The sequence below is a fragment of the Trypanosoma cruzi genome, genomic scaffold (genome assembly GCF_000209065.1).
Source record: "Trypanosoma cruzi strain CL Brener 1047053516807 genomic scaffold, whole genome shotgun sequence".
NCBI classification, from domain to species: Eukaryota; Euglenozoa; class Kinetoplastea; order Trypanosomatida; family Trypanosomatidae; genus Trypanosoma; species Trypanosoma cruzi.
This window is the reverse complement of record NW_001849558.1, coordinates 124,168-145,899: the sequence shown is the minus strand read 5'-3', so window position 1 is coordinate 145,899 and position 21,732 is coordinate 124,168. Positions and strand designations below refer to the sequence as shown.

Genomic DNA, 21,732 nt, shown 5'->3' with positions numbered 1-21,732 from the left:
GAGGCGGTGGCTCAGGCGGGGGTCTCCGCATCCAGTCCATCTGACATGCGCGTGTGTTCTCAAATATTGAGAGCCGTGCGCGCAGGCAAAGGACGTGGAGCGGCGGCATATTAGCCTCCAGTAGCGCGGATTCCGGGTCAACAGTGCTCGGAACTCCGCTGACAATGCGTGCTAGGGTTGCGTACGTCTTCTGCATCTCATTCTTCGCTGAATCCGTCGCTACTGCCCATATGAGCTCGCTGCCATAGCGTAATTTGGAAGCACCGTATCCAATGACGAACGTGCGTAGGTCATGTGGAGATGGTCCCGCCTCTTTGTGCGCTATGCAGCGTAGCTGCGATATCCGTTGCGAAGTGGCAGCGCATTGCTTGGTGGCCGCCACATTTAGCGTCAGTCGTGGATCGAGATCCATGCCGAGAAGCTTCGTAGTTCGCGACGCCCCCATGGTCATGACTGGGATTTGACATCCAGCCACTACCAGGGGCCACCTTCCTTCACGATCATAATCTGACTCCGTGTGCGTGGAGAGTGTGGACCAAGCGGCTTCACGCATTGACGGATTGTTGGCCAGGCCATTTTCCTGACTCCACGCATGCAGTCTTTGAAGAACCATGTTGGCAGTGGGAATGGCGTCTTCCCGGGACTGCCCCTTAACGATAATAGAGAGGTCGTCCGCATACATGTCTGCTGTGACACCCGCAAAGCTGTTCAGCAGATTGAGAAGTGGGTGTACGTAAAGGGAGAACAAATACGGTCCCAGCACGGACCCCTGAGGAACTCCTCGCAGCATGGGACGCCGATCGCTGTGTCTGTGGCCAACTCGTGTCTTCGCGTAGCGACCACATAGAAAGTTTCAAAGCCACCTTCTACAATTCACCCCCGGAATATTAGCCAGCAAGCGACTGAGGACTCGATGATCTATGGAGTCAAAAGCCTTGCTGAAATCAACCAACACCAGCAGGGTCCGATGGGGTCTGTAGTGGAGTTGATTGCCAATACCGTTCTTCTTGGGAAGGTTCACTTGGAAATAGTGATTTCTATTATGCTCCACTTCGTGTATCAGGTGTGCCAGCTGCATCGTCGTAGTACGCATACTACGATATGCATACTGGTGGGGGTGCGGCGTCCACACCCAAAGCAATCTCTTCAGTACCATTTTCTCAGCAACCTTACTCACAATGGAGGTAAGGCTGATGGGTCGATATGACTCAAGCAGTTCCGGCGACTTACCGGGTTTTAAGGGTGGAACGATGGTAGCGCGTCTCCACTCAACCGGAATCGTACCGGTCGTCCAACTGTGGTTAATGCAACGAAGAAGGAATCGGAGGCCCTTTGACGAAATATGTCGCAGTGCCTCACTGTAGACTTCATCCGGTCCGGGGGCCTTGCCATACGGCGTATTATGTAGCGCAGCATGCAGTTCCGTACGATTAAAAGGCGCATCAAGAGGGGAGTGAAGATGAGCAACTAAACCAGATGTGGTGGCAGCTTCGTTTTTATCCTGCGGCTCAGAGCTAGATGAGAGTGAAGAACCTGAAGTAGATGTAGCGGCAGACTCGTTGTTGTTCTGCGGCTCGGAGCTAGAAGAAGTACAAGATATTGATGAAAATGTTGCGGCAGATTCGTTAGTTTTCTGTGACCCAAAAATAGGAGCATTAATGTTCAAAGATGCACTCTGTCTGTTGATGCCTTTGGAAAACCTAACTGCCTTGTGAGAGGGGTGAAATGGAAAAAGATGCGATTGAGAGCATTCGCTGCTCTCCTTGCTGTTTTGTAAGTGTGTTGACCACCTCCCAATAAAATTGATGTGGGAGATGGAAGTGATGCCTTTTTCCGTCCGGAAATGTATTTCCATGCGAGTGGCTCGCCTGGATTTAACTTGCTGATGCGGCGTAGATACGTGTTGCGCAAGCGCTCTCGGAGCAGGAGGAAGAATTGACTCCTTGTCCGTTGCATTTCTGCCTCACGGTCGGGCGTCGGTAACTGTAGATAGCGGGCCTTGCTGTCGGTAGCAATCCGCTCTGCCTCCATGAGAGTGTCGTCCCAAAGCCTGGGGCCGTCCTTGTGCATGCCGCGGGGGCAATGCCGTCGATACGAAGTTATAAGCGCTCTCGTGAAAGCTTTGATGCCGGTGGACTGCTTTTTATAGTCGTATGCCGGAAGTTGTGCGTCGAAGTCCTTGATGAATAAATCCCACTTGCACTTCCCCCAACTGTAGAAAAACTTAGGTGCCGAAGGGGGTGCCGAAGGTATGGTATCCTTAAATGCCTGATGCAGCGTAAATGTCAGCATATAATGATCACTAAGCGGCGACACGGAAGCTGACCAATCCGACACAGTCAAATGCTTTGACCATGTCAGATCGATACAGGATCGTTCTCTTGTGCCGCGGGCATACGTGATCCCACCAGGGGTGTTAACCAAGGTGAGTCCCGCATCCGTGCACAGTTCTAAAAATTCTGCAGCAACCTCGCTTGGAGAAGACTCCAAGAATGGCTCCCACTGTGAGTGATGCATGTTGAAATCCCCACACAGCAGGAGCGGCGACGAGGCTGGAAGGCAGTTTACTAACCGCCTGAAGGATTGCGTTACTTGCGGTGGTGCTCTCATATAGGCACTCGCTACAATAAGATCACGGTTCTGCTCCAGAGCAACCTGGACCACCACCACTTCAAGGCTGGTGTCATGCTGGGGGATGGTGAGAGGTATACGCTTGGAGCGGAGAGTTTTCCGCACCAGCACCGCCACACCGCCTCCCTTTCCGATGCGCGACTGTGCATAGAGCACATAATCTCCAGTGTGCATGCTGGCGATCTGCTTTGACGACTTCCAAGTCTCCTGAATGGCTATTATGTCTACTCCTTGCGCCATTAATGTTGCGAGTTTTGACGGCGTGAGGCAAGAAACGTTCATCTGGAGTACTGCTATGGGGCCTGGGTTCTGCTCAATGTCTCCGCTTAGCAGTAGCTTTTGTCGTTGCGCGTCACATACGGCACGCAAACGGTATGTGTAGCGCTGATAAGCGCCGATGGAATTCAGCAGCCGATAGAAATACCGCTCAGCGGGCAGCCATGTAAATGGCTCCATCTGGTGCCCTTCCGACCCGTTTGTGCGGCGCCTCCTGCCTCTCCGCGCGCAGCGGATGGGCAGCAGGCGCTTAGCTTCCTCTCTAGCAAAGAGTACTAGACCCTGGCACCACGTTGAGGTGGCCGGCTGAGCCAGGGCTTCTTTGTTGTCGTTGTTTTAGAGGTGTTATTCCTTAATTTAGCCGTCATGCATCGTTGATGTTTTCCATTACTTGAGATCATACCGATTTTGTGACGTCCTTCTCTCTTTACTCCTTGCTCTTTTCCTTCACCTTTGTGTCGGCCATTAGTTGTGAGTGAGAGTGCTCAATAGACGTCTTTCATGTACCTACGATCCTGTTCCATTTTTCTCAAAAACTCAGACGCTGCAGACCGAGTCATGCCAGCGCACTGTAGGACCTTCAGCAAGGCCTGTTCCACGCTTCGCGCCATGCGGGATGCATCCCCTGAAAGGTAAAGAAGGCAACCGCCCTTTTCAGTCGAGGTGAGAAGTTGCACAAGATGGTCCTTGTGCTTCTCAATAAGATGGGTCACGTAATACTTCTCGGATTGATCGCGACTAAACGCCAAGTCAAGAAGGCAAAGCAAGGAAGATGGGAGTGCATCCGGGGTCTGAATTTTTCCCTCTTCATGGAGGCACCAGCATTCCATCTCTTTCCTAACAAAATACTCCGTCGCACGCCTCTGCGCCCCAAAGAAAAGTATCATGGTTCCATGCGCAGCACCTGGATGCCTCTTCATTAATGCCTCGCGCCGGTAACAGAACCCTACCATGGGCGCAACGCCGGTGCCGGAACCAATCATCAATATCGGTCGCCCACCGCACTTCGCGGGAAGATGAAATTTTGATTTACGAATAAAAGCCGTAACCTTTTCTCCAACGGCAATGCGCCCCAGATACTGTGAGGCCAAGCCTTCAGGAATGATACGGATAAATGCCTCCACCGTTGTGGGATGTGTCATCATGTCCGATGCAATGGAATATAATCGCGGCTGCATCCGTGGCATCATCTCCACAAAGTGTCCAACCGGTATGCAGCAGCAACTGGGGAATTTCTTTAGATAATCCAGCAAAGTATGGCAGTGAGAAGAGGAAAAATAAGTTTGGGAAGGCATCAGCAATGATGTTGGCATGGTGTTTTCTCCATCCTTGCCATTTTCCTTCACGCCCCGATGAAGTAACTCCGTAAACAGGGACTTCTCGGCTGGGTCGGAGCAATATTTGGATAGAACTCGCAGCAGGGACTTACGCGGCCTTCCACAGAGGTCCAAGTAGCGCTCAAACACCGTCCTCAAGGCAACACAGGCAGGAAGTGAATTTTTCAATGAAGCCCGAGCGCGTGCATTCGTGGATGCGCAAAGTTCTACAGGCGTTAACCATTCTTCTTCAGTGATCTTCAATAGGCTTCGATACGCCTCCACCACATTGGGTGGATTGGCGGGATAAATAGCCAGATGATCGCCAGCTTGATAACTCATCGTGTACCCCTCAATGTTCAAAACTAAATGCAGGATGAAAGAACCATCTTCACGCCGCTCAGTACGTGGCGTCTTGGCCTGCACCCTAAACTCGGCTGGAAACTGCATGGACGGTTCAAGAAGAGAGGGCGGAGGCGGATAAGGCGAAGCGCCGACATGCTTCTCCGGCGCAAACCGAAATACCAACTGTGGTTTGGGCGGGAGATTCGAATCCGCCGTGAATACCACCCCGCATCGCCTCTCAAACGCCTCCATCAGCTTTTCTTCCCATTCCTCAAAGACATCGTCCCGCAACGGATTGCGTGCATCCCCAAATCCAGCCGGCAGCACCTCTGTTCCTCCGCCCCTTCTCAAAAGCGTTTTCACCTCCAGCCCTCCCCGACAATAGTACTTGTAGGAACTATCCCCCAGAGAAAACACAGCGTACATTAAGCCATCAAACGGCTTCGTTCCATTCTTCAATGCCCCCTCCAAAACAGACTGCATTTCGGAATAAAGGCAAAGGAAGTTTCCTGGTACCTCCCCCTCTCCTGTGGTGGAGACAACAAACACCAGAATGGGCGATTCACCGCTCGTGCCCAATCTAAAAGGGTGTTGCCCGTGGTCTTGGTGCGATTTGTACTGACCGAGGTAATCCCAACACGAGGGGTCGATAAGTGCGACGGCAACGCCTCGTTCCCTCAAATCAGCCACCAGGCCTTTGGCATAGGCCTCGGCGTTGCCAGAAGTAGTGCCGTAAAAGACCAATATCCTCGCGTCTTCATCAGACTGCTCGCTGGGCAGCTCCGTCTGCTTCCCCAGAAGTGCAGTATACTTGGAAACAAAGCTAGCGTCATAAACGTAAGCGACATGACGTGATCTCCACACACGTGCCACTAAAACCACACCAGAGATGCCGGCAACAACAGCTGCCACGGCAATCCACCTACGCAACATTTACCCTGTAGAACATCCCCAAAAAAGGATCATTCAATAATAATAATAAAAGAAGAAAAAAAAACAGAATTCTTTTTTTTTTTTTTTGCGTGCGTGTATTCGACCCGCAATCTCGCTTTCACACGCAGATGCACAGACGGCGTTTTTGTTTACTTTCACGTTGGTATTGTCTTTTTTTTTCCCTTCCGTTGGAATAATCAAAGAAAGAAAGAAAGAGCGTGATGCATTCCATCTCACCTTCCCTCCTTTTTGGTTTGCCTTTAACTCCTTGTATATATATATATACACTATTATGAAGATTTACACGATTAGTTCGCGTCATCCCCCTCCTTTTCCGTTTTTCTCCCAAAGAAAGCCACTCAGACGGGTGTCGTTACTTCTCCGGGTTGCGCATCTTTCGCCTCACCGAGGCTCGTAGCCCTGATGCTGGCCGGCCCCGTTTTCCCTCCACTAACGGTCGCAGATCCTTCGGTATTTTTTTGCGTGGGCTTGTCACGACGCCCATCCATGAAAACTCTCCCTCAGCGTTGGCATGTCGCTTGGTGCCCTTTTCTTCCGCACGCAACTTCTTCGTTTTCTTTTCGTCATTCTGGCCACGGCCGGCGGCTGCCTGCGCCTCCCTCTTCCGCTTCTCTCGCCGGCTTGTTTTGGTCGCGCTCACCACCCTTGACTTCTGCACATGGACAATCCGCATCTCGCGGCCGTTCAAATGACTGCCACGGACGGCAATGGCCCTCGACACGGAGGCAGGCGAACGGAACTCAACGTAACCAAACCCCTTGCAGCTGCCCGTGTCACGGTCTCGGACCAGGCGTACGCGCCTCACATCTGTCACCCCCTTCTCCAGAAAAAAATTCCACACCATTTCCTCATTTGTATCGTAGGCAATATTGCCAATAAATACAGATGTTTCCGGGGCGTACTCCCGGCTCTTGGCGTCCATTGTGGTAACAACAATGTGGCGTCCATCTACAACAACACCATTCATTTCCAAAGCCTTCGTGACGGAGCCCTCATCCTTAAATAAGACATACGCCACCGCACTGTACTGGTCACCTTTCTTAATTTCCCCACGCAGGACACGTATGGCACGGCCCACACTCTTATGGCGATTTTCATTCCTACGACCCTCCTCTCCACCTCCTTCCAGAGCCTGCGCCCGAATCCGAACACATTCAATTGCTCCACAATTCTTAAAAACCTTTTCTACTATCCGTCGCTTAACGTCATTCACAAGATTCCCAACAAAGACCGTACGACTCTCTTCCTCCTTGTTTTCATGAAGTGCATGCCGCAGGTGCTTATTGGATTTTATTCCCTTTTTCTCCGCAGCCTTCCCCACCCCGAGGTCCTCCGTAAGGAGCACCGTCTTGAAGGGATCACCACCCGCCTCCTGCCTATCCGAACCTTCGGACCCTTGCGTGCCGTCTTTGTCTGCAAAAGTTTTTTGTAAACGAAGACGTTGCTTTTCTTTGCGTGTGGGCTTTTTAACCTGCGGTGCCAGCGCAAAGAGATCAAAGGCAGCCTTTTTTGCCGGTGCGAACGACAACGGCATCCCTTCAGGGACATCCCTTTCATTCTTTATTCCCGCCGCCGAGGACGGACCGGGTAGTCCAAACAATTCTTCCGTCAGTGACATCTGTGCTCTTGAATCCTACTTTTCCCCCTCCTCTTTTACTTCAGTGACGGCTCTGCAAAACAAAAGTAAAATAAAAAAAGAATAAATCAAGTCAAGAGAAACGATCAAGTTGCCGTGGTATCCATCAGTGCATCTTGCTGGGTAAGGATCGCTAAAACAAGGAAGGATGTATTGAATGATTATATCCACACAATACAAATCCTCATAAAAATTAAATTCCCTCGCCCTCATTCCTCGCCGCATGTTTTTAAACAAAAAAAAAACAAAAAAATGCGGCAAACACAAAAAATGACGCTAAGAGAATTAAGATAGAAATAAACACAAGATGAGCATATGCATTTATTTCTACACAGAGAAAAAAATTCAAAAAAGTTTCTACGGTTCACCCCCAGCCATCTTGTACGTCTTTTCCAGACGTACACGCAGGTTTTGAAGCATCTCGCTTGCACTGACGCAACGGTGCTCGTCTGTTGGTTGTCGTTCCCGTCCTGTCGAGGACGCCGACTCCTCGTGACGGCGGGAATTAGGAGAAAGTGAGGGAGCAGAGGCACCTTGTTGGCTCCTTTTTTCTTCCACGGAAGGTACTGTGGGGACTGAGATCATCGTGTCTCCCTGTAAAAAGGCCTGAAGAGCGTCGCGCGGCTCCCCAGCAACCATAACTGTATCCACAACACGTGCAAGGACACTATTGGTATGTGCCAACGTATGCAGGCCCATATCCAGCTGTCGCTGAAGCCCATCGGCTCGTTCACTAAGTGTTTTCAGTCGTTGCTCCAGCGTTTCCACCACACGTGCATCGCGGCATACAAACCTAAAAGCATAGAGGCGAGAAAAGTAACGTCGCGCCAATGCAGCGAGGTTTGCGTGATGCAAATGGGGAATAAGACGAAGAACACGACGTCGTTCACATCGATTCCGAACGAAATCTTGCCATGCCCTCAAAAAAGAACGCGCCAATCCGCGAGACAACTTCACTCGCAACGCATCTAACGCCTTCAGACGCATAAGGGGAAGTCTACACCACCGATGTGCGTCAAGCCACCTCTCAAAGTAGCGCCTCGCCAGTATTCGAGCAGTTTTTTGCTCCAGCCACAGGGCCTCCCGGGCCCGGCACCTTGCATCCCTTGCGGCCGCCACAAATTGTGCCCAGGCGTACAGATAACGGCGCGCAATGCCGCGACAAGTTATGTGAAGCATCGTGTCTGAAATGTCGTATGCGGAAATGCGCCGATTTGCGCGAGCCTGCGATTTGAACGCCACTACCTGAACCCATTTGCACCAATAACACATCATGATTCGACGCCCATGTGCCGCAGTCAATCCCATGAGATGACGCCGCCAGGCAGCCTGCCTCCTCCGGAGAGCAAGAGAGCGGCTCCACTTCCTCATGTATCGTCGCCAAATTTCCCTCTGTGTCTCTTTCAATAAAAAGTGACTTTTGGCTCGCAATTTCCGAAGAAGCCACCATTGACTATAGAACGCAGCCATTAACTTTTTCCTCGTCACCTCACTAAGCCGCGCAGCAGCATAAAACTTCTTCTCTCTCTCCACCCGCCAAAGACGACACTCCACATTTGCCACGGCATCCGCCATCGTTGGCATGGGAGGCTGGCCGTTGTAGTTGATGGGACGCACATGAATTTGCAGGTCCTCGGCGAAGCTCTCCAGAACGCCGTCGTGTTTCTTCAAACCGCACTCGTTACGGTAAATCCTCTCCTCCGCGTCACGACGCAGGCTCTCCAATTCCTTCTGCTGAGAGCGTATCAGCCGCATCATGTCTGCCAGAACTTCGGCAAGCGGTGCCCCACCGACATGCAGCTCTAACGATGGAGCGCCGCTGCCCTCTAAAAAGACGCGGTCAGCACTCATCCTCAGCCCGAGTGTCGAAAAAAAAAAAAAAGAGAGACCCTTTTGCAGTCACCACCAGCTTCGGCTCCTTCACTACCAGCACATTAAAAAATGGATAGAAAAGAAGCACAGAAACACGTCGTCCATAGCGCCAAACGCACACAAAGAGAGAGAGAGAGAGAGGGATAGGGAGAGACAGTAATGCTTCTATTTGTTTCCTCGATCCCAAAGTCCCTCCTTCCTTCTCTTTAGTGATCGAATATTGTCAAGCCGCATTTGTAAGGACGCCAAAAAAAAAAAGTAAAATTAAGCTGCTTCGCAGACTTTTTAATCTTTTACTCATCGTCCCCTCCCTATTCATTCACTAAAAAAAAAAAAGAAGGAAGGACATCCACCGCGAGAAAAGCCCTTCACTCAATAAACTCTTCTTCTTCTTCCCCAGTGGCGGGTTGACGACCACGCCCTTTGTTTACTCGCTTCTTGAATTCCTCATGGGCTTCATTCCACGCCCTCTGAAACTGTTCTCCCCGCAGTGCCTCACTGCTGCTCCTGTCAACGAGCGTTCGAGTGTCAACTGTCGTCTGGTCAGTAACAAAACATCGGTCCCACCAGAGTGCCATCCCCACCGCCACAGACTCCTTGACCAGCTGCACCACCATGAGTCGCAAAGACTTACTATGGAGCGAGTGCAACTGCCAACATCCCTCCACAACGTCATTGTCAACCTTTATAGGATACCTGAAGACACACCGGCGATCCCCCTCAACACCCTTCACACCAAACGTCAAAACACACACAGATGTGCGATCTGGCTGTTCTTCGGAATACAGACGGAAGTTCATTATCTCCTTCGCTCTCGTGTTCATGGAGGGAAGTATGAAACTCACAGAGGCTGTGTCTCGTGTCTGTGACCAGAGGTGTGACTGCCCCTCACGCCCACCATTGCGTGTCAAATTATGGTACATCATCTCATCTTCTTCCGCCTCTTCAACACCCCTAACATCTTTTCGGGTGTTTTGTTTTGAATGCGGTCCCATCACCGACGCAGTATTCGTGGTGGTTGTAGCGGCAGCGGCAGTGTTTTTGTTTATCGTCGCATCAATTCCCTCCTTGAATGGGGAGGTCGTCGCTATTGGGGGTGTATTCTCCATGTGGACACCATTGGGGCCAACTGTGACGCGTGACGGGTACCTTAGCCGCGTAATACGCGGCTCGTTGCCTGGCGTCTCATCACTCCCGTCGGATTCATCGCTGTCACAAAATTTTTCCCATTTCGAGTAGTCAATACCCGACATCATATCACTCCGCTGTTTTGTCTGTCGTAGAGTCATAAATCAAAGGCAACAGCAACAAGAAAAAAGGGGGAAAAGGAAAAACCGATGAGAGAGAAAAGCTCGAGACACATCTATACATATATGTATACGAACAGAGATGGCAAACGCGGTAGCAATAAGCGGTGCATTTGTGTCCACTGCTGTAGAGATACGAGTAAATCACAAAAAAAAAAAAAAAGTTCAACGGCAATAACTAAAAAAAAAAAAAAAAGTCATTTTGTAAGTGCCGCCTATTGTAAATTCTACTGGCGTCGCAATAGAAAGGGTGCAGTCGGCCAAACAGAGGGGCAGGACGGTTTGCCCTGTTGGGGATGATTAATAATCCACCTTCACATAGGCGGAACGGCAAAGCGGGCAACAAGGGATAAGTACGGCATCACCCTTCTCTATCGCCCTCATCTCCGTATAGTGCTCAAATGAAGAAAGACATGCATCATGGAAGCAGTGCCCACAACTCAACAAAAGGCCGTACCGCGGTTCTCCCGGTGTCTTCCCAGTCGTCTTCATGCAACCCGCACGACTGTTGCTATTTTTGCTTGATGGGTTCGGCGGTTGAGATAGACGTGCCGCGGACGTGCTTGGCCGACATTCAGTCAACTTTGACTGCGCCTTTATATTGACGCAATTACTACGCCTGCATGCCACCTTTGAAAGTCGCTCCCCCCTAATTTCCGTGTTACGTCTTTGGGCCATGCGGGCATCGTATTCTCTTCGAAAAGCCGCAACGACATCTTCTCCGGTAACGCCCTTCTGAACATCGTCAGCATGCGGGTTCCGCTGAATAGCACAGAAACAGATGGGGCAATCCAAGCCGCCCGTCGCCACCGCTCTATCCGCTCGCTCACGAAGCGTATTCCACTCCTCTCTGGTTGTGCACTGCGCAAGGGCACGCTGCAGGCGGAGGCCGATGTTATCTAACATGGCGGACCGCTCCTTTTCACGACGCTCAGCGTACGCGGCGTATGCGTCGGACAGCCGCGTCAGACGTTCCCGTGCATACTCACCAGAAAAGTCGCTGTCATTCTCCAGCCGTAGCTTCAAATAAGCCTTTCGCGCCAAGACCCGACGAAAAAAAGCCTGAATTTTCACAATGGCAGCACGCTCCGCCATCGCCTTGCCTGCATAGAAAATACGCTTGTGATAATGCCTATTCCGGCAGACAGGGCAACAGAGACGCTTTGCACCCCACTTGTCATGTGATCGTCTCGCGAGTTTTTCAAAACGACAAAAGCACTGCTCATGAAAGACATGTGAACAGCTTAATACTATCTGCCCTTGCTCCATTGTGGCGTAAAAGGGCTCCTGACATATGCAACAAACATTGGCTCCAAGCGGCATCGCAAAATTGCGGCGCACTGCGGTGCCTTCAATTCTCCGCCAATCTTCTTCGGTGGGAGCAGGCGGCGGCAGTGGCACAAGTCCCATTTTCTGCGCAAGCGTCAGCCGGCCTCCAGGGAGCGGCGGCGGCGCCTCCTCTAATGTTGGCAACTCACTAGTCAGCAACGCCCCACGAGCAAAATGCTGCTGAAGCGCGACAGCACTCCAAATTTGAATCTTTTCCTTGCGTCTCCTTGTGCGCAGTTTGGAGCCAAGTGAGGGAAGTCTGCAGCCCTCCGTGGACATGGAAACGCTCCTACGAAAACAAGAAAGTGACAACAATGAGAGCAAACACAAAGAAAATAAAGTCGACGTGAGTCCGTCCACATGCACATTCCCACTCAGGAACAAAAAAAAAAAAAAACCCTCAGAGCTCGTTAAGTTGTAAGAGCAAGTAGAGACAAAAAAACAAGCCAACAAGGAACAAACACACAAAACAGACTTCCAGTGATGCATGAAACGCCCATGGTCCAACTGACGCGTCAAAACTGTAGAAAAAGGAGAGTTTATTCCCCACCGCGCTGCTCATCCTCCGCCTTGCCCCGCCTCGTCTCACCCAAACACAAGGGTAAAGATGATAACTGCCGTGTTGACAATAATCAACGGCAACCGTAATAACGTACGTACACCACTCAGTACAGAGGCAAGTTGTGCCTTCCATGGGGAGGGCTGCCGCGCCCGCACAAATTCGTCCCCGGTGCCAAACGACTGAGGCACGTACCCCGCGTCGCCGCCATGCTCAGTCAACGGAGTTGTGGCGAGGCCATACTTCGAAAGGAACCGCCGTTCTGACAAGATGGCCATGGCGTTGAGACAAAGGAGTAACGCCTGCAAAATGCTGGCAACAGAAAACCCCATGATACCTGAATCCTTCATAAAAGCAGGCAAAACAAAAATAGGCAAGAAAATGACAACAAAAAGAAAAAAAAATGTGTTCTCGTCGTGTTGAGATGCCCAACAAACCCACAGAGAAGAATTTTTCCCAAAAAGAGCAACAAAACAGCAGAAACAAACAAAACTGAATGCGGTAAAAAAAAAAAATACCAATAATAACAATAATAATAATAAATCTGGGTAAGTGTCACCTGCTCAAGAACCGCCTGCCGCTTAGGCAAAATAAAACCACAAACAAATTGAAAAGATAACTTGAGGGGGTTCCTTCTCCTCTTGTCCTCATTTAATCCCCCATCAACACCTCGGATTTGGCGTTGGACGACTCCCCTTCCGTTTTTTGCGCACAGCCGCCAATCACAATGCGAATGTCATCTGTGGGTTGGAGAACGTCTCCTGGGTCCAGACGCACCATGTCTCCAAGTGCCCATTGCTTCCCAATAACACGAACGCCGTTACGCCCATAGTTCATAAGCCAGATAAATTGACCCTCATCACCATTTTCCCCGTTGCCGTCCACTTCATGCTTCACCGCAGCACCTGCATCACTGGCACTCCATGGAGGCTTCGCTGAAAGCACCGCAAGAGAAAAATGATGCGGTGAGAGAAACTCGGGGTGGTTGGTAAAGGCAGAGAGCCCAACATGAACGTTTGTCACAGTGCCATGTGCGGCACTGGTCACACCAGCGCTTCGTCCAAAGTGCATGAAGCGTCCTCGCACCGGGATCAGTTCCGAGGCTGCGGTACTGGAAGAAGTCACTCGCAATTCCCAGTGGTTATTTGAGGCATCTTCTACTGCCGATTGCTTCCATCCAAGATCCTCCTCAGGATCTAACATGGCAGCGGGCAACTTTATTGGGTCCACATGAGGCGCTGTCTCATTTATTGAGCCCGGTGTAAACTTTTCCGTTTGTATTCCGCGTGACTGCAGTGTTTGCCATGGACGACGATAGAGCGCACTCAGAGTTTCAATAAGCTCGATCCGTTTTTCCACATTTTGCTCTGCAGCAGAGACAAAGACACCAGGTTGTAGATCAACATGTGTGCCCCACGGATCATCCGAGGGCCGCAACGCACCAATGTCTACTTCCGCCGTCTCAGCTTCGCGTGGTCGTGCAAAGCTCCGACACCCGTGAAGCGTATTCTCCCCTTTAACATCGGACAAAGCTTTATTGTTGGCTTCAATAAGGGTTCTCCAGGCAAGGACGTTGATAAAATGATTTGACATGATGGCTTTTGCCTCATTATCGTTTAGTTCAGCACGATCTTTAAGCTTAATCAGTTCCTCTATGATGGATCCAGAAGAAAATTTACCCCGCTGCAACATCTCGGCTGAGAGACCAGCAACCTGAAGGCGATCTGCGGCCAACAATGAGGCCAGTGTCGTCATGGGTGCTGCAGAAGCAGGATTTGTGGCCGGTGTCGTGCCATCTGCGTCCCCGCCCTGGGAGCCCCCTGTATCGTCCCGCTGTTCCATTTGAGGCAAATGAAACAACTCCGCAATGTTAAGAGATGAGGCTTCCACATCAACAGCGCCTGAGACCGCGTCACTAACGGAGAATGGTGCCGTGTCTTCTGGAACTTTGGGAAGTAGCTCCGGAAAAAGATACATGGGCGGTTCATAGCTGGTGGATCGCTGCAAGACCAATTCACATTCCCCCACTAAAGGCGTCAGCGATTCCGTGCCAAACCGCGACCCATCCATATTTTTTTCTTTATTCAAATTTTGAATTCTTATTCTCGTTATTCCTTTTTTTTCCGTCTTCCCCCCCTCACTTCTTGCACGAGAATGAAGACAACGGAATTGGCGCCGTCACAGGGAAAAGCTGGGAAAATAAAAAATTACTCTGTGCGAGAGGTTAAGAAAAAAAAAAGAAAAAAAGTGACAGAGAAAAATGGCAAGAGAGGGAAAAAGAAAAATGTTGTCATACAAATTGAGCCTAAACACAGGGAAATGTGCACCTGCAGATAAATATTAAACTATTATGTTGTTGTTGTTCCCAAGTATCAGCACCGCGTTCATGCTACCATGGACCACCAGAAAGTTCATCGTGTGGGCCCACCATATTTGCAAAAGGATTAGATTTCAGTGGGGCAGAGCGTCGTGCAGCCCCTGCGGGAGACGCCGATTCCATGTGTCTTGCCTCCAATTCATTCCCACGCACGCATCCATCAGGGGGCTCATCAGAAAACAAATTTCTTTCCATAGATGCTAATTTTTCCACCGGCTCCTGCAGTCCATTCGTGATTCCCAAAGTTCTTTCAAATGGTCTTCTCGCTGGCTGAAGGTCACTCTGCTGCTGCTGCTCTTGAGGGGGACGCACTGATGGTGATGGTGATGTTTGAAAGCCATTTGGGCCCGTCGCCTCAAACAAACTGTGCGAAGGTTCCGCTGGCGTTATCTGTTCCCCTTCCGCAAAACCCGCGTAATTTGTTGCAGGCAATAAGTTCACCTCCCCACAAATTGCCTGCGGCGCCTTTGTCGATGAAAAAAAGGAGTACGGGGCGGATGGGGGAGGCAGTGGCGGAGGTGATGGTGACGGGTACGTCTTTCCCAGGCCCGTGTAATTCATGGGGAGGTTCTCCTCGTCCAACTCGGCGACCAGAACAAGCAGGCGGTCACGCTCTTCCGTCAGCTTTTCAATCTCACGACGAAGCTGCAGAACTTCTGCGGTGTTCGACCGATTCGCGCGGGCCTCCCGCAGCTGCTCCTCCAGCATGTTCAGAGACTGTGCCAGGAGCCGATGTTCCTCCTCCTCAGCACTAAGCGCCTCTTCCAGAAGCCGGACGTTTTCCCTCAAGCCTTTTACCTCCTCCAAATGCCGTTTTTCAGGTTTCTTCTCGACCTCTCGTGACTCAGCATCTGCATGTAACTGACCTCGCATAACTTGTAGTTCGCGCTCCAACGCGGCATTCTTCTCCAATAATCCCTTCACCCTGAGCTCGTACACGTTGCGAAGCGCATTGCATGCCTCATCCTCAGCATTTTTGAGGCAACCCTCCACCTGTGACAGATTTTGCTGTTTTGGGGCTGTCGTCCCAACAGCCCCAAGATTTTCGTTCAGATCCTCCCTCAATAACAAAGGCCCTTCCGAAAAAAAATCTACATCGTCAACCACAGTGGCAAAAGCTGTATTTGTTACTCGTGTTGCTGCTGCCGTCGACGCCGGGGCCACCGACAAGTCACTCTCCTCCATCGCCGTGGGTTGCATCTTGCCACGCGACGGGCAAATCTCGTTAAATTCCTTGATGACACCCAATAATGTATGCTTCATTTTCTCGTCGTACAGAGCGGGGGTTGGGCGCAAAAAGGCATTCTTTGGCGGTTCAGACCACATGGGACTGGAGGCCTTCACGTCGAAAAGAAAACTGTCAAAGATGGAGGGGCCACCCAGATAATTTAAAAAAAGTTCCAATAACTGTCGCCTATTCAACGAAGGCGATGACGGAACGCCATCCGCACCGCCCTCGCACTCTCTCATTCGACCATTACCACCGGCTCTTGGGGGCTCTTGGGCCGTTTTCGGCAACCCACTCGGTGCAGCGACGCACAATGCAGCACATAGAACAGCGGACCAAAAGCGAACATGCACCGGGCCGTCGTCTTGTCCTGCTCGCTGCAAGAGCGACTTGTAGTACTTACCATCGCTCAAAAATACCTGAACGGCTTCCTCGCAGCCAATCACCCACCGCAGCAGCGACCTGAAACAAGCACTAAGAGTATTGAGATCCATCTCCCCCTGACCTCGAAGACACTTAATGACGTATTGAACGTACGCAAGAAATACGCCATTTGTTTCAGAAGGCGTAATAGGCTTTCCCAATGATAAAGATGACGCCATTTCCCGTTGATTCGTTCCCAAGAGCTGCCTCATAACCCCCGACACACACAAAAGACGATCCAACAAAAGGGCAGAATAATATTTTTGGCTGCTTCTACTGCATGGGATAGGTCTAAAAAGAGTGTTGGCTAATGCCGCCCCACAGCGAGCCGGTAACACACCCCTCGATGCCGTGGCTGCAGGTGCCGCCGGCGCCAATGAGGATAAAGAAGGAGCAAACCCCTCCAGTAGCTTTTCCGCAACATCTCCCTCACAGACCGAAACACTTAACAAAGCATGAAACACCTGTGCAGCAGCAGATTGCATCACCCTATCCTCTATTTCTAACAATACATGAAGAATTCCACGGAGCGCAGACCATTCTTCCACCCATAACGAGAATTCGCAAGAAACCAAAGTTGTGACCTGCAACTGTATGAACCTTTCAATACCTACTCTTCTGTCCTGGAGAAGTACTGCCAGGGTTCTTAATGCCTCTACCCGTGATGCATCATCAGCAATCACGCCACCAAGGGCTAATGACGACAACGGGCCTAATGCACCACTTTGAAGAAAGGCCTCTTGGGCTGCAGGACCCTCTTGGTGCGCTTCCGCCCCGCGTAGAACACAACTGAGAATGGATACCGCCTTAAAAACCACATCGTTCTGCATGTCACTCAGAGGGGTAAAGATGGCCTCCATATTCTCACCAGTATCTCCACCCTGGTTCTTGAGGGATGCGCTGCGATGCATGGCAGCCCGCAAACGCTCAGGCACCGCCTCCAATAAATTACAAACAAGACGGGCGCACCCCATTTCGCAAAAAAGCTTTTGTGTTGCTTTGTTGTTGCGCAACATGTTGTGGGCAATGGTAAGGCAGTCACAGACAATCACGCCACCATCCAATCCGCCCTCTTCCTTTATGACCGCAAACAACATCTCAAATGCGTTGTCAAAGGCAAGAATAGTTTGCAACTCAGTGTCTGTGGCTGTGATAGATGTAATAAGCAACAATCCTTCGCTTCGAAGAGCACCGCAATGGCTGTTATCGTTCAAAATGTCCAAAAGCATACCGATGCCATGTGAAGAAAGTAGCAGCTTATGTACTGCGGAAGGGTCGTGCTCCTGCAGTCGTTGCAGTATTTGTACAGCGTGAAAGCGGCACCAAAAGCTACCGGCTTGGACATGATTCAAAAACAATGGCACCTCCGGAACCAATTCATGTAGAAAGGAATCACGAATACGTCTCTTCTCCTTCTCGGAAACAGCGTAGTTGGAGGAACTGGAGGGATAACTCGTTAATTCCGTAATACCCGAGAGGACGGCGAGGGACGACTCCACAACGTCGTTGTCGTCAGGGAAAATTCGCAGAACGTTGCAGAGGTAAGAAACCTCTTTGGCCGCCATAACATAGGGTAGGTCGGGGCATGCCTGCAGCTCCTTCAACGCGTCACGTCGGTCCTGGGCGACTGTGCATGATTGGACACGAAGTATGAGTGTTCGTGTGGGAACGCGTTGCTTTTCCTCTTCTGCATCGCCTTGCTGCAAGGAGGGAGATTCAGAGCCCTCATGCTCCACCGGATGCACAACATTGCTACCGAGCAACGCCTTCACCAGAAAACTCATTCCGAATGTGTGAATATCTTGCTGCCCAGAGTCACCTTCTTTCCTTTTTTTTTCTCTCTCCCTCTCAAACCCCCACACTCTCTGCCCCACTTGCCGCCTCCTGTTGTTGTGACCAGAGCAAAGTTGAATCTGCCTGTTCTTACGGCTCTACACACGCATCGAGGGAGGAGACGGAGTGCCATCACACCCAATAAAGCAAAACAAAAAAAAAGACAATAATAATAAAGATATAAATACAACAAAATAAAAAGATAAGTGCACACACACGCACAAAAAAAAAAAAAAGAGAGAGAGAGAGAACCGCCCCACATCCTACACGAGGAATGCGTGTAGCAAATAAAGACAGTTCTGGATCACATTAATCGATTCAACTGAGAAGGATGCATCTATGCATCCTCCTTCCCTAATTAACCCTTTCCCTCGCATCTCATTTCTCGTCTTGTCCGCCTAGAAAGTCGTCTCGGGCATCACACCAAACGTCTCACGCTTCACACGCACCTCGCCCTTTGGTTTCAGCACCTTTCGCTTGTTGTATGTGTGCCGCATGCGGGCCGGCACAAGGTTGCGTTCCTCCAATGACTTCATTCTTTCCGTGAGAGGGTGAATATAACCACCATTCAAATGTCGCAGCGATCCAACAAGTTTGTCTGTCGGCGCAACATCCAAAGCCAACGGTGTGTGATGGTAACGACCAAAACTTTTCACCTGCATTTTCTCACGCTTCGCTGCGCGGCACCGCTCCCTAGCTGCTTCACGCCGCTTTTCTCGCTGTTGATGCTCGACAATAATGTCATCAAGCGCATCTGCCTCCTTTAACGCAATCTCACGCTTCGGGTGGCGGCGATGTGGAAGGGCGCGCCTGGCAGCCTGCACCGAGGTCTTCTTTGCCTTCTTTTTTTTATCCTTTTTCTTTTTCTTCTTCTTGCATTCCTCCTTCTCCGTGCTTTTCTCCTTCTTTTGCGTCTTTTGGGGCCGCTCCTGGACCTCCTCCTCCCACGTCTTGTCCGCCGAAAAATTCCCTGTGATGGGCACGTCGCGGCCATTTGTCATCATGGCGACAAACTTCTCATCCGCCGTCTTCTTCCGCTCCAGCTTCCTCACCGCCACTCGCAGCGCGTCCTGGTGGTCGTCGTGCAGCGGGTTGTAACTCTGGCCGGGGTGCGGCAGCGCCACCGCGTCACGGTTGTTCGGCCGCACATGCACGTACTTCCGCCTGCGCGGGGCGAGGGGTTTGGCGGGCAGCGCCTCGGGCTGCACATTCCAACCGGGCGCGACACGCACCGGCTGTGGAGCATTGACCGCACGCTCAGAGTCGCCGTGCCACAAGTCACGCAACTTCCCCATTTGTATCCAATGCGACTCTATGTCTGTACGCGTGCGCCCAGCCCTTCCACGTTGTATGTAATATATATATATATATATGTATTATTCCGGTGTACCACCCCACCACAATCACCACCACTAGTGCCAACTATACCACAGGCACTGAACCACTATGAACTACACACACAAGAAGCCACGCACCCAAAGAAAGAAAAAGACTCACGCAGAGCCAAAATAAAAAATAAAATAAAATAAAAGCAGCATTGACAAAAAAACGCTAAAAATAATTTCTGTGGATCCTTGTACCACAGCCGGAAAAGCCACACTCTCTCTCTTTGAGGCTTAACAATAATAACAATAAATAAATTAAACAACACTTCATGAATACTTCCCCTCGCATTCATTTTTATAGTCCTCTTTCGCTCTCTATCGCCCTCTCTCCCCAATGAGTGACAGGATATACAGAAACAAAAATGCACACATAACCAATGCGAAAAGAAAAAAAACACCTGCAGCACTCGTGCCAGCTGCCGCCGTCATTTCACAAACAGAAACCTCTCTTTTCTCACCACCGCTGTTTTTTTGTTCTACTTGTTATATTCGCCTGCCGTTGTTTATATCCCTTCATTTTTAAAACTTCTTGATAGAGCGCTGGGGCCGCGAAGCCTCAACCATCGACTTGTAGGCACGTCCCCTGTTCAGGAAGCTCTCCGCATTGCACGTCCAACGCTTGCTCACCTGGAACTGATAGAAATCCGAATAGCAGCTATTCTTGCGCCGTTTGCGGTGCATAGGTCGCTCAAATGTATCTTGTGCCTCATCTCCCCCAAATGTGGATGTCAAATGAGTTTTATCAACACCCGATGCATCTGCCCCCTCAGCGTTCTGCATCATCTGCCTCACAACCTCCTTCACGTTCCGCGGTACAACATAGCGGAAGCCGTCCTTGTCGCCACCGCGCCGGTTGATGTTCTTCAATTCCTTCAGACGCCTCGCAGCGGCGCGTCGCATCGCTGATTCTTTCCTTCCAAGGTCCTTAAAGTACGCATGGGCGTTGCTCAGAAGGGTTTCGGCGGAGACGACTTCGCTGCGCTTCTGCTCGGCGTAGTCTTCAAGAAATGGAAGGTAGGGGTACTGCACAAGGTCGTCTACATCCACGCCGTCCAAAGCGCCAGCGGACAACGAGGCGTTGCGTGTGCCTTCGTCCCCGCGAATCGCCCGTGCGATCATCTGCCGCTCTATTTCCTCCCGCGACAGCTGTTTTTGCTGTTGTGACGCCGCGCCGCTCTTTGCATCGTTGATGTTCCTCCGCCTATTTTTGGCAGGACCGCCGTTGGCAGCCGTCTTTTTCTTCTTTGCCGAGACGCCGGGCGACTTCTTTGCCGCCGAATGGTGTGACAGCTTCCCCCTCCCGCTTCCTTTTGCCGCGTCGCCCGCCTTATTCCTCGCTCCCCCCTTCTTCTTCTTTTCGCCGGCCTTGCCCCGCCGCGCCGCCGCTGCCGCCGCCTCCCTCCGCTTCACGATGAACTTCATTTTTTTTATGTATCGCCTGTTCACCGTCAATTCCGGCAGCAGCGCGTTGGTGCCCGACTTCTTTTTCGCCATTTTTTACGGCGCTAAAAAAAGGCGGGCGCACGTTTATTTGTAGTTCAAATAATAATAATAACAACAATAATAATAACAAGCAAAAAGAGAGGAGGCGTAAATAAAATGTGAGGAAAAACAGAGAAAGGAAGAAGAGGGCGGCACAACAATCACCCCGTCACGTGGCATCCGGCGGAGTGCGGCGTCACTGGGAAGAAGTGTGGGCGTCAAATAAAGACAAACGCACACACGCACACACGCAATCTGACGCGCGTACAACTTCCTCCCAAATGTAACGCGGAAGACGAGAGGAAATGATGGGATAAAACACAGGAATAAAAAGTAAAAAAAAAAAAAGGAAAGAAAGAGAGAGAAAGAGAGGCAAAATCAAGTTGACACCAACTCTCCCATCTCCCTCACCCTCATATACACGCAAACACGCATGCATGTAAATATTTATATAATTGATATTTATATTTATATTTTTTTTTTTGATGCATATACGTGTGCACACAACATGGCCCCATTAAGTTCCACCCATCCCCTCAACCCTCACCCCTTCATTTTGTTCACACGCATGAATATGCTGATAAATTGTCAGCATGACAAATTCAGTCGGCACGTATGCAGATGCCACCCCCTATTGCGGTATTTCGTTTTGCATTCCCGTCGTCTTTCTTACACAATTTACACAAAAGAAGCATAAAAAAAAACACGCGGAAAAATTTTAAAAAAAGAAAAAAAAAAAATTTGCTTTACTTCTACAGATCAGCCCTCTTTTTCCATTT

At 50.5% G+C, this 21,732-nt stretch overlaps 10 protein-coding genes across 10 annotated transcripts, besides 17 other annotated features; all 10 read right to left on the bottom strand.

Moving 5' to 3' along the window:
* Positions 1-2,659: part of a sequence feature (areas not merged during assembly with more than two copies in the genome that could not be assigned to a particular haplotype) that runs on past the window's edge.
* Positions 1-3,224: part of a mobile genetic element that runs on past the window's edge.
* Positions 2,660-14,812: a sequence feature (heterozygous, non-Esmeraldo-like haplotype).
* On the bottom strand, positions 3,393-5,501 carry Tc00.1047053510657.170 (cytochrome p450 reductase, putative; the record flags this gene model as incomplete). Its single annotated transcript, XM_812093.1, has 1 exon — positions 3,393-5,501. The coding sequence occupies one exon, from the start codon at positions 5,499-5,501 to the stop codon at positions 3,393-3,395; it is 2,109 nt and encodes a 702-aa protein (XP_817186.1).
* Tc00.1047053510657.160 (hypothetical protein, conserved) lies at positions 5,875-7,140 on the bottom strand (the record flags this gene model as incomplete). Its single annotated transcript, XM_812092.1, has 1 exon — positions 5,875-7,140. The coding sequence occupies one exon, from the start codon at positions 7,138-7,140 to the stop codon at positions 5,875-5,877; it is 1,266 nt and encodes a 421-aa protein (XP_817185.1).
* Tc00.1047053510657.150 (uncharacterized protein) lies at positions 7,516-9,009 on the bottom strand (the record flags this gene model as incomplete). Its single annotated transcript, XM_812091.1, has 1 exon — positions 7,516-9,009. The coding sequence occupies one exon, from the start codon at positions 9,007-9,009 to the stop codon at positions 7,516-7,518; it is 1,494 nt and encodes a 497-aa protein (XP_817184.1).
* Positions 9,154-9,184: a microsatellite.
* On the bottom strand, positions 9,399-10,319 carry Tc00.1047053510657.140 (hypothetical protein, conserved; the record flags this gene model as incomplete). Its single annotated transcript, XM_812090.1, has 1 exon — positions 9,399-10,319. The coding sequence occupies one exon, from the start codon at positions 10,317-10,319 to the stop codon at positions 9,399-9,401; it is 921 nt and encodes a 306-aa protein (XP_817183.1).
* On the bottom strand, positions 10,638-11,945 carry Tc00.1047053510657.130 (hypothetical protein, conserved; the record flags this gene model as incomplete). The annotated part of the gene is made up of 1 exon (XM_812089.1): positions 10,638-11,945. The coding sequence occupies one exon, from the start codon at positions 11,943-11,945 to the stop codon at positions 10,638-10,640; it is 1,308 nt and encodes a 435-aa protein (XP_817182.1).
* On the bottom strand, positions 12,252-12,575 carry Tc00.1047053510657.120 (hypothetical protein, conserved; the record flags this gene model as incomplete). Its single annotated transcript, XM_812088.1, has 1 exon — positions 12,252-12,575. One exon carries the CDS (start codon positions 12,573-12,575, stop codon positions 12,252-12,254), a length of 324 nt encoding a protein of 107 aa, XP_817181.1.
* Positions 12,745-12,767: a microsatellite.
* On the bottom strand, positions 12,877-14,295 carry Tc00.1047053510657.110 (hypothetical protein, conserved; the record flags this gene model as incomplete). The annotated part of the gene is made up of 1 exon (XM_812087.1): positions 12,877-14,295. One exon carries the CDS (start codon positions 14,293-14,295, stop codon positions 12,877-12,879), a length of 1,419 nt encoding a protein of 472 aa, XP_817180.1.
* Positions 14,452-14,510: a sequence feature (T-rich).
* On the bottom strand, positions 14,615-18,037 carry Tc00.1047053510657.100 (hypothetical protein, conserved; the record flags this gene model as incomplete). The annotated part of the gene is made up of 1 exon (XM_812086.1): positions 14,615-18,037. The coding sequence occupies one exon, from the start codon at positions 18,035-18,037 to the stop codon at positions 14,615-14,617; it is 3,423 nt and encodes a 1,140-aa protein (XP_817179.1).
* Positions 14,813-15,063: a sequence feature (areas merged during assembly that could not be assigned to a particular haplotype. This can correspond to areas where the two haplotypes were merged or to regions with more than two copies in the genome that were merged during assembly.).
* Positions 15,064-21,732: part of a sequence feature (heterozygous, non-Esmeraldo-like haplotype) that runs on past the window's edge.
* Positions 18,227-18,337: a sequence feature (T-rich).
* On the bottom strand, positions 18,485-19,381 carry Tc00.1047053510657.90 (hypothetical protein, conserved; the record flags this gene model as incomplete). Its single annotated transcript, XM_812085.1, has 1 exon — positions 18,485-19,381. The coding sequence occupies one exon, from the start codon at positions 19,379-19,381 to the stop codon at positions 18,485-18,487; it is 897 nt and encodes a 298-aa protein (XP_817178.1).
* Positions 18,916-18,961: a sequence feature (GA-rich).
* Positions 19,440-19,467: a sequence feature (AT_rich).
* Positions 19,592-19,617: a sequence feature (AT_rich).
* Positions 19,991-20,965, bottom strand: Tc00.1047053510657.80 (hypothetical protein, conserved; the record flags this gene model as incomplete). Its single annotated transcript, XM_812084.1, has 1 exon — positions 19,991-20,965. The coding sequence occupies one exon, from the start codon at positions 20,963-20,965 to the stop codon at positions 19,991-19,993; it is 975 nt and encodes a 324-aa protein (XP_817177.1).
* Positions 20,840-20,867: a sequence feature (GC_rich).
* Positions 21,013-21,044: a microsatellite.
* Positions 21,251-21,324: a sequence feature (CT-rich).
* Positions 21,394-21,437: a sequence feature (AT_rich).
* Positions 21,665-21,696: a sequence feature (AT_rich).